At 43.1% G+C, this 11406-nt stretch overlaps 1 protein-coding gene across 1 annotated transcript in view; it reads right to left on the reverse strand.

Annotated features, from left to right (window-relative positions):
• LOC117952549 (inactive dipeptidyl peptidase 10-like) overlaps positions 1 to 11406 on the reverse strand; it is a 103670-nt gene that overhangs the window by 26073 nt on the left and 66191 nt on the right. The window contains exons 6-8 of the mRNA XM_034884929.1: positions 4137 to 4189; positions 2907 to 2988; positions 184 to 304 (exon numbers count right to left, since the gene is read on the reverse strand). Of these exons, the coding sequence (XP_034740820.1) occupies positions 184 to 304; positions 2907 to 2988; positions 4137 to 4189 (256 nt within the window). The remainder of the gene's footprint in view (positions 1 to 183; positions 305 to 2906; positions 2989 to 4136; positions 4190 to 11406) is intronic.

Raw genomic sequence — 11406 nt, forward strand, 5'->3', positions numbered from 1 at the left:
TCACACACAAACACACACACACACACACACATACACACACACACATACACACACACACACAAACACTCACACACTCTCACACACACACACACACATACACACGACACACACACACACATAGTCTCAAGTCTTCTATCACTCGATCCTTGTGCCAGGTGTGAGACCCGGTTTGACCCCTCTTACCCTCATAGAGCCAGTCTGGGACGCCGTTGAAGACGATCCCCTCCTGTCCCGAGGACGTGAGCCTCCACGAGCTGCTCTGAACATCCGTTTGGTAGTAAATGTTGTTTTCAAATATATATATCTGTTGAGGGGGAGCAACATATGTATTTTATTTACCCAAAAGCACCCACAATGTGATAAGTACTGTGTTATGATGTATGAAAACTAATCCATGTACACCCAGCACGTAGTACAAAAACGTACTTCTAGTACATGATTGTAAATGTAAAAGTGTAAATGCAATGCAGATGTTTTTCCATTACAAGTACTTACTTTTCAATATTTTCAATATTATTTATGGTCACAGGTAAATATAATTTACATTATGGTTACCTACTTTTTCTTTATTACTTTAATTACATATTCAATGTAATTTTAACGTCACTTACACCGCATTATTGTTTCTTGTACTATGGCAACCGCACTTTAAAATACCTTTATGTGACGCCACTTTACTTTCAGTCTGCCTTCTGCTCATTGGCTGTTGTTCGCCTGTTTTTCTTGTGTTTACTTGTTTGTTTGTTTTGCTTTTATTGTAGTAAATGCTGCTGTAACAAGGGAATTTCCCCGCTGTGGGATGAATAAAGTGTCATCTAATCTAATCTAATCTAATTTTATCTAATCTAACATGCTGCAGTCTTTCCATCCACACGTTTACCACACTTTGAAACGAGCCAATTCACATTAAGGAGACAGGAAGTGTGTACAGTTTCATACCATCATCATTAGTGCTAAAGAATCTTTGATTTAATCTAGAGCGCATTTAAAGATGTTACACAAAAACACATTCCTGCCACGTTTTATGCATTCATCCTAAAGTTAAAGAACCATGACTGAGGCAACACACATCTCTGCTTGGACCTCGTCTACTGATCTCAACATGCTTATTAATAACAATACATTCAGTCAGTGGCTCATCTGATCTGTGATCCCACAGATGAATATGCAGGGCGAGCTTGTGAATGCGTACTGACTGCTCCTCTGTCTGTAGTGGTGTGGCACACCGCAGGGCTTCCTTGAGAACAGGTTCCACCGGGGACAGGCAGAAATACTGAGGAAACCAGATAATATGCTATCAAATGGTTAATTCCTTTCCTTGTCTGCACTGGAGAAAATAATGGACTGATCCATCCGTGCATAACCCTCTGCCCTCTGCCCTCTGCACGGTGGAGGCGTCCCTCACTCAGAGAGCTTTGGTTGCCCACCAGCACGTCTTCCAGCAACACCTCCATCAGCAGAACTGCTGCTGGCTTCTCTTCAGAATAACTGTTTTAAAGGGAGTGTGTTTCCTCTCAGGTCAAAAACAGTGTTTGATAAGGCTTTACGCCAGAGCAGATGCAATAAATCAAATATCGCACACTGTTGCTAACCACGTCACAATGAACGTTGCTTTTCACCTTTCAGCATGTGTTCAATCGGCTTATTGTTTTCTCAATCATGGACTCATTGTCTGGTCTAAAAATAAAATCATTTGAAAAATCAACATTGTAATTTATCTGTTGTTGTTGTGGACATTTCTGTTGCCTGTTTGTACGTTCACGCTGCTGTTTTGTTTATTTCCTGTTATGATTGTGTTTCCTCCCTCGTCTGGTCTAGTTGTAGTTCTTAGTCTTGTGTCTTCCCGTGAGTGTCTGTGTGTTCTGTTTTATTTTGATAGTCTGGCTTTCTGTCTAGCCTTGTCTATTCTACTTCCTGTGTTTTACTGTGTGTCTGATCCTCGGGCCCCGCCCTGATGTGTATCACCTGTCCCTTGTCTGCGTGTTACCTGGTGTATTTGGCCTCTGCGTCCCCTGTTCCTTGTGTCAGATCTTTTTTTTTTTTTTCCTGTCACTGTTTTTCAGTGCATGTGGTCCGGACTCTTCCTTTCTCTGTGAGTTTCCCCTGTGAGTTTCTTCCGGCCTGTGTGCTCCTGTTGTTGCTCATATCCTGTTCTTTGTGTTTGTCGTTACTTTTGGACGTTCATTTTGCTGCTTGCTTTGGACTCGTGGTGCCTACTATTTTTTGGGATCCCTTTTTTGTTATTAAATCCTCAAACTTCTCCTGCCTTATCTCTGCATTTGGGTCCATAATTCCCTGACCTTTAACAACTCAAGTTGACATTTCAATGTATCCTCATAACTGTTTGTACAACATCTTACAAAAAGCAATAGACACATATTCTATATATTCAATGCAGAGAAAAACTATCAGTTCACACTTTGTGTTCTCAGCATTCTTCCAGGATAGATTGTGCATCGAGTCTGCAGCAGTATTATTTATGCATACTTTCTGTCATCCAAAAGTAGGATTTTGTAAGTGACCTTAATGAATATTAAGCTACACACATTATTTTTCTTGACCCAGTGGTGTGGAAACATCTGATACTTGTTGAGGTGCGGAAACTGAGAGAACAGAATGAACCTGGCTCACATCTGATGAGGAGGAGACGCGTATTTGTGATTTGGATTTCCTTGGTGGAGATAAAATAGAGCTCCGTAGGCGTTAAGTTGTCTTCAGGTTATGTTGTTGACTCTCTTGGGTAATCAGAAAAAAACGTTTCAATAAAAATATGTAAATTATATAAACTGTTTTGCTCCAGGAGGAAATTACCCATGACTGTGTCATTGAGTGAACAATGGCGGATTCACCCCAGTGCTTCGTTGTTTTCCACTGAGTTGCCATTGTGGAGTCTGTGAACTACTCACCAGCTGCTGACCGTGAACTCCCCAAGAGGCGAACTGGAGGACTGAGTCTGACACCTCTGGAGGATTCAGCTCCCGCACCTCTCTGATACAAGGACATCAAAAAACATGATTACACACGGAGCTTTAAAACACCTGACAATCACACACTTACATCTGTTTGAAAATCCCAGAACAGATACAATTGCTAGACATGTTCAGTTTGTAACAGGTCAAATTATGTTATGAAGTGAATAACGTGTATCATCTGCAGTGACTTCAACCATGAACATGATGGGAACTCTTCAAATGTCCCAGTCTTCTTATAGCTACAGTGTAGATCTATTCTACATTAGTGAATGCCCTTTTTATTGAAGCCTTTTCCATATGAGTTGGTACAAAGCCAAAGAAGCAGTCTCTCAGTATTTCTCAGTTTGGCCAGGTTTAAAGACCGGTTTCACCCGGAGACTTCCGCACGCAGCAGCTGGAGTGATGCGTTCGCTGAGAAAGGAAACCACAGCACTCAGCTTTGGAGACGAAGACAACATACAACTTCAAAAAGAGTTGGTTTGATCCTGTGTCCTCCCTGATTGGACGGGATAAACGCTACTAGCAACTGCATGTCTACCTTTCACAATAAAAGCCCAGTTTAAATTCACTCAGAGCAGTTCTCTAAGAGGGAACTCAATAAAATGGCATTGGCATTTGTTTCTGAAACTAGATATCAAACACTGGATCACATCAGGCTGCTGTGAGCTGTGATTTCATCACGTCGAAGCAGAAGGCAGAAGCTACGGTCATCTCGGAGTGGGACAGGGCAGCCTTTCTTCCTCCGTCTCAGTCGGTCCCCCCCTGGGCCCGGTTACGTACCCATGAGGACTTATAACACTAAAAACAGTGACAACATAAACGCTAACAGTGGGAGTGCTTTCCTTTACACAGCGCAGCTGACACAAGCTGTGGTGTGATCGCATGGTGATTGATCTGGAACTAAAACCTAACATCTGCGGTACAATAATCAATCCTTATCATAGCATCTGGCCCCTATCCTTACATAATACCTCTGTTAATTAAATCCAAACTTACTTACGTTACATTTTAACCATCAAGCCACTGAAGCCACTGAGCCTGAGTTTGTCTCTCACAGTTTGGGTTCATATAAAAGTGTTTTGTCCTACTGTAGGCACTGATCTTATCGTCGGACATGTGACGTAAAATTAAAAGGAAGTTAGGTTTAATTCTACGTTAACTCACCTTGTATACAGGTTGTAGATCAGGTACGAAGCCAAGAAAGAGTGCTGGTAGACCTAAAACCCAATTACAAGAAAAAGTGTTCATTGTTATCATGAACAGACCTATGTTGTCTCTCCATTGATGATTAGGACCTCAACAAGCAAGAAAAACAGCAAACACCTAAGATAATCATGTCTAATAAAGTAGATTATACAATAGATCACAACCAATATTGTGTTTTGTGATGTTTTTGGTCCACGAGCTTTATTCCTTTACTTCAGTTATTTGCTGCTTTTCCCAGTTGGCCTTCCTATACCTGTGCAGATTGAGTTTCTCTGTGTTTATTGGTCAGTTTCAGCAATATCACAGCGTGGGTTTCCATTTCAGAGGAAGTGAGAGTGAAGTCGGAACAACTGTGCTCAATTGTTCAAACGACATTAAAAGCTAACAGTGGGGGGGCTTTACTTTAGACAAAAGCTGAGACTGGATTGCATTGTGATGAATCCTTGTGCATTGAATCTGGCGCTAAAACCTGCCATTTACCATAAAATAATCAGTTATTATAATAGCTTTTGTCCCCATACTTGCCCAATGATCTGAAGAAATTTGATATTAATAATAAAACCTTTTTTACTACCTTGAAGTCCATGCTAATGGTAGAGTCTCAGGTGTAATGCATTGGGATAATACAGGTTAATAAAGGCTACTAAGAACAGTCGTCATCTGGCATGGGAGGGGTATAGTGAGTGGAACTACATGCATATACAGTAGTTATACTGTAATGTAAAAATGTAAGAAGTCAAAATTGTCCCTGAAGCAGATTCATCAAATGATACATAGGTGAAGAAACAAAGCCTAAAGTGTGACCTCCCCAATATATTTTATAACTAATAATTTACAACTATTAAGTTGTTGTACTAAAACCTTCCCAAAAAAAAAGTGGAGCTGGAAAGAACCGGACAGGCACTTTAAATTTGTTTAGTGTGTATCATTTAACACACAATCCCAGGTGATTTATCTGTACTCATGTGCAAATAAGTGCATTTAAGTATGACTTGTTAATATAAATTTCGTTCTCCAGTGCCACTTATTAACACAACCACTAAGTTGCCGTGCATGTGCAATGACCTGATCAGAGAACAGACACTAAGTTCTTTGTTTTTGGATTCATAGAGATAATTGTTGAATACCTGGGTGTCTCTGCATGGTAACCAGCTGAAGCATTAGCATAACTATACAATAGTAAGCTCCCCCAGAGCGATCTGATAAGTACTGGAGAACCACTCCATTCCCCTCAGCCTGAGATCAATCAACATGGCCGATCATCCTGCCGCCCAGCCTTCACTCCTAATTTGGACTTCCCTCTTCATTACACAGAAGTTCTTCCAGAAGGAAAAATGGAATTGTGTGTGTACTCGACTGCTCTTCTTCTCCTCCTTCAAAGAAGATGTCGGCATGGTTCAGCAGACAGTCTCATGGGTGACAGCTCTGGGGTGACTCCCTGATGGGCCTGTCTGCGAGGGTGACACGTGAGAGTGGCGTGCGTTGGAGAGAGTAACAGATATCAGAGGGGGGTTTGGTGTATTACAGAGTGATTTAGAGGCTAACAGAGGATACACATGCAACCGATTTTAAACCGTGGTCCGTCTTTAAGTAGTTCTCAGGTGTGTTGAGACATTTTCCTAATGTGAAAGTAAGAATTTGGACTAATTCATCAGTTTGTGTTTACTGCCAACGCTCGTGAATGCCCTGCAGCTGATAACGGGGTTAAATAGTGGTCTTTGCTTATTTTCACACCACAACTCCATAAACATCCATTTCCTAATGAATAAAAACCGTCACACTGATCCTATTTATGATCTGCACAGACGGCTCCTGACCATAAATCTGCACCATCCAACTCAGGTGGAGGAGATATCACATCTAAAACTCTGCTGTTTCATTCCCATAGAGCACCCAGAGGTCGTTATCAAGCCTGCTTAGTTCACAGACACCGACATGTTCCTGAGGACATCGGACTATCGAGTGAAACAGTGGGGGAAGAGACCTATTTGCAACCAGCATCAAACACAGGGACAGCAGTGGGTTTCTGGTGCGATAAATATAATGTGTGACATCTCCTGTTCTACTTCCGTGGAACATAAAAGTCTTACTCGGTTCCTTCAGCGTAGAAAAAGCCACAGCTGGATGTCTCTTTTCTAACAGATACTACGGGGAAGTGTACAGAAAAGGGCTCGCCGAGTGCATTTAGACCGTGTGTCCAGCACAGCATCTCAATCACTAAACGTTCCTCTTTTTCTATAATTTACAGTATTAGGTACTTTTACTACCAGTATGCAGTCAGCATGGAACTGTAGTCCTCCACACAGGCCGATGAGGGGATTCTGTCAGGGTGAATTAATACATTTACACGCTTTTTACATTCACACTAATATTCCAATATTTTTCTGAAAATGAAAAAAAAGGGAATTATTCCTTTTTGGCTATTCCAAATAAGCCCTTTTCCAAAATGATCAGATGAAAACGTATAGGACGTAGGATATGTATACAGAGCATTTAGAATATGCATCTTGCCTGTGTATGGCTTACAATCAGCTCTGGCCGTTGCTATGGTTGTATAACTATAAACCAGCCACATTTATCTTAACATGAATTTCAAACTCTGATAACTCTCTTTGTAAACATCTTTAATCTGCATTCAATGGTGAATGAATACAGATGATTATTACTGTTATGTATCATTATTATCATAAATGACAGTTTTATAATCACTGCACTGCTTTACTGTATGTTTATGATATGTACAGTATGTCAGCTCATGTCTCTGGGGCTCATCTCTTCACGCCTCCGAAGGGAGTCAGAGAGCTGTGATTACATTCAAATGAGCCAAGGATTAATTAGATCTGCAGTACCACTGATGCACCCTGGGACTGTGCAGAATACATCAGATAAAGCTGATTCAGAACTCTGCTGATCCAAGAAGTACTGCATTAACCAAGGTGCCGCCGGCTGAGTTTACAGGAATGTTGTTAACCTAATTATTCAAGTGAGCCAGATGTCGGCTTTTACGTAGAATGATACAGCAACGAGGGACTAGACAGTGGGGTTGCACTGAGGTTGGGGGGGAGGGACATGGACCGAGTTGATTCTCCAGCAGTATGTTGGGCACGGAGTGGGAGTGACTTGCAAGTGATTCAGTTTGCCACCTCAGAAATGTGCCGGTGTTTAGCCGAGCTCTGGGGAGTCATTCCCCGGAGTCCTTTTTCCCCCAGCATGTTTCCTCGAATCAGGGGGGCTCCAAAATCATGTTTGCAGCTGCTGCCATGGTCCTGCTGCACGTTCTGCGATGCCACGTTACATCCTTCCACAATCTGCGGTGTCCTGCTACTTCCTGCTACATCCTGCTACGTCCTGCTACGTCCTGCTACATCCTGCTACGTCCTGCCACATCCTGCTACGTCCTGCTACATCCTGCTACGTCCTGTTACGTCCTGCTACGTCCTGCTACGTCCTGCTACATCCTGCTACGTCCTGCTACGTCCTGCTACATCCTGCTACGTCCTGCTACATCCTGCTACGTCCTGCTACATCCTGCTACGTCCTGTTACGTCCTGCTACGTCCTGCTACGTCCTGCTACGTCCTGCTACATCCTGCTACGTCCTGCTACATCCTGCTACGTCCTGCTGTGCCTTGTAATGACGCACAGTGCCCTTCTGTGCCATGAACTACTACAAAGGACTGCTACAAACTACTATTTTTTGTGGACTGTTGTTGCCACTCTTCACTCTAACCCCAACCGGTCGTCAGACACCGCCTACCAAGAGCCTGGGTCTGGGTCTGGGTCTGGGTCTGGGTCTGTCCAAGGTTTCTTCCCAAAACAGTTGCACTGTTGCTTGCTCTGTAGGAAACGTCTCGGGTTACGTATGTAACCCTTGTTCCCCGAGACAGGGGAACGAGACACTGCGTCGGTTACGACACTAAGGGGCGGTTAACCGACGCAGTTCGAGTTCCCCTCGAAGGGGAACGTCTCGGGTTACGTATGTAACCCTTGTTCCCCGAGATAGGGGAACGAGACACTGCGTCGGTTCACCGCCCCTTAGTGTCGTAACCGATGCAGTTCGAGTTCCCCTCGAAGGGGAACTACTAGAACAGTTGGGACCTTGTAAATTATGGAGTGTGGTCTAGACCTGCTCTATCTGTAAAGGGTCTCGAGATGGGACTCTTGTCATGAATTGATACTATAAATACAATTGAATAAAATTGAATTGAGTATCAAAAATGTTGCCAGTTGCTATATGCCCTTGAGAAGGCAATGGTTCATTTTTATCACGTATCCGATAGGGGGGGGGGGAATCTTCACACAAGCTGGGCTCAAAACACCCTACGCAAGCAGAGGCAAACTCTGCTGAGCTATATTTAGGTGCAAAGGCTGACACTTATTAAGTCAGCTGCTGAACAGACCTGTCACAACCGTGTCAGAATGCGACATTGCTCCAGTCAGCTGAAGGGTCCATTTCAGAAGTCTTTCAGCTGTTTCTCTGTAATCTCCACTCACTTTCAGAGATCTGATACTGAGCCCCTTTGCCTTGCTAACAAATGCCCTCTACACACCGCAATGTTAATGAGTTTTTCAGGATTGTGTGCACAGCCGGTTTCTATCTTTAGATCTGCACCTTAGAGGCCACCGTCTCTTATCTGTCCCCCATGCCTGGACCACATGACTCGGATGAGCTTAACATAGAGGACACAAAGAGTTACTCATAGGCTTGATCTCAGATTTTAGAATAGTGATTATTTTATAAATATGTTGATAATGACGATGATGATGATAATGATGATGATGATGATGATGATGATGATGATGCATTTCATTTACACACAGTTGTGCTCATAAGTTTACTTGCCCATGCTTAAATTGAATAAAAAGAGGAATAAAAAAATCATGTTTTTGAAATTTATCTTAATGCCTTACTTAAAAAATGAGGTAAAATCCAACCTTTAAGGACACCAGTTTTCTTTGTGAATGAATAATATATAGTAAATAAATAAATGTTCTTCCTTAAAATACAGGGGGCATTATTACACCAACCATCACCTTGGACTTTGACAAGCTGGGATGGACATTTTTTTACTATTTCCTGGCATTTTATAGACCAAACTATTAATCAAGTAATCTAGAAAATAATTGTCAATTGGCTTCCATTAAAGATTCCCTTTAAATGCTGCTGCATGATGTTCACTGCAGTTATTAGAATCTGAATGAGAAACACACAAGGAAGGAACCTATTCCACAGCTGGACCACGATGTGCTCACAATAGGAAAAGCTGAAATTGTGTGAAAAGCAGCCTGAACAGCGCTGATCGTTGTGATAATCCTGTTTTAGCTCGTTCTGTCAGCACACACACACACACACACACACACACAACCCTCCAACCACAGCTCTCTGTGAACACCATGTTAAAGGGTGAAGCGAAGGCCTCAGAGCTCGCTGTTTGTTTTGGGGTATTGCCTCTTCAGACATGCTGGTGGCTCAGAGAACCGATCCTCATCCAGGCCCCCATCAAGGGCGGATTCATTTGTTCTTTTGGTTTTGCCAACCAACAAATCGCAAAAAGGGAAACGCAGTAATGTCTTCTTAAGGTGTGAATCTTTCCCTCAGCATCACTGAGGGGCATATCAAACTTGCTATGGCTGCTTTAAAGATGGGCCATGGACTACTTCCTGTTGCATGCTTATATCAATCATGAAACATCAACATTGATATACTCTTCTGATACTAATTATTGTCGCCACTGCCAGTCTTTGAACCAGGCCTTGCAGGAGTGAGTGAAACGTAGCTGGCTCAGAGGGAGGCTTTTAAAACAAATTCAATTTCCACTTTTACAATCTTTGCCTTGAACAGCTCAATGTCAGCAAACATCAAACGTTACAACATGCAAAGACTGCTGTGCATGTAGGCCGATCCATCTATAGGTGACCATGTCAGGCTGCAAAGCCCAGCAGAGGCTTCCCTTGCAATGCTCCTATTTTACAGAGCCACAGTGGAAAACATGCTAGTCTTCTCCATCCCTGTCTGGTATGGTAACTCTACCTCTTCAGAGAGAGGGGTCCATTTTTAGTCCTAAATCTTTCACCAGTATCATTATAAACTGCATAATTGATGTGCTTGACGCCGAAACAAAAGGAGGCAGCGGGCAGTGATGATGACCCTGCCAATCTACACAGTCTAAAAATAAATCTAGGATGGCTGAATTAGATGTCTGTTGTCTAGTGGACCCTTGGCCTTATGTGCTGGGAGCCAAGAGTGGCAACCAAACCCCGTCCAAGACACTCTGGTGCAGTGATGCAGTTCTTTTCTTCCTATTGCCAGCTCGCCTCGTAAGCCAGCTGGACCTCACCAGTGAGCCGTGGCGGGCTCGAGTCTAGTCCCAGCAGCCTGGGAGTTCAGCTGTGTGTCACAGCAGGGAGGGGGAAAGTTTCTGGGAGGAGAAGCTGAAAGAAACAACCAGAGCCGGAAGCAGTTCCACAGTGTGTACGGTCACATAGCAAGTTAGCAGGGCACGTACTGAGGGGTGTATTGTTTCGACTGGTTGGGACCTTTCCTGTTTCGACCAGGGACGCTGGAACATTTCACACCGCAACAGACATGAACACCAATCTACTGACGAGCCGTTCACACTCCCAGCTCGTCAAACATATCATATGATATACAGTATATATCTTTTACTGCCCCAAAGCTTTGTCACCATCACGCAAACATTGATGACATTTGTAGAGGATTATTCCATTTCTTAAAGTGGAAGAGTTTCTGTTCTGTGAGTCGGCCGAGGGGCAGACGTCAGAAACTCTTTCGGTTCAGATTCCCCTCGAGGCGAACCCCCGGCCCTCGGTAGACCTGATGAACTGTTCCTGTTTCACTCCTACATGTAAAACTTTGCTTCTCATATTTTGTAAAGTTTGCAGCCTTGTGCTGGATCAACGTTGGCTTTAGATCCCTGACTCTGAACAGATGAATAAGTTATCTGCATATTGGTCACATGTCCATCTTAGTTTAGAAATTGTAAACCTCCGGCCCCGAGCCAAACACCAGCGTCTTAATATATACAGAACCGGTCAAATTTCCATAGTACTCCATTATAGACAGAATACCAGCTGGGATCAGGTGCATTGCTTTTTAACCAGGGTTAAACCGGGTCAGATTCCATGATGGGCTTACATGTTTTGAAAAAGGCTTCTCTGATGTTTCCTCAGTCAGTTTTCTAAATGATATCAGATTAGTACACACAATG

Source organism: Etheostoma cragini, chromosome 11, assembly GCF_013103735.1.
Source record: "Etheostoma cragini isolate CJK2018 chromosome 11, CSU_Ecrag_1.0, whole genome shotgun sequence".
Taxonomy (NCBI): Eukaryota; Metazoa; Chordata; class Actinopteri; order Perciformes; family Percidae; genus Etheostoma; species Etheostoma cragini.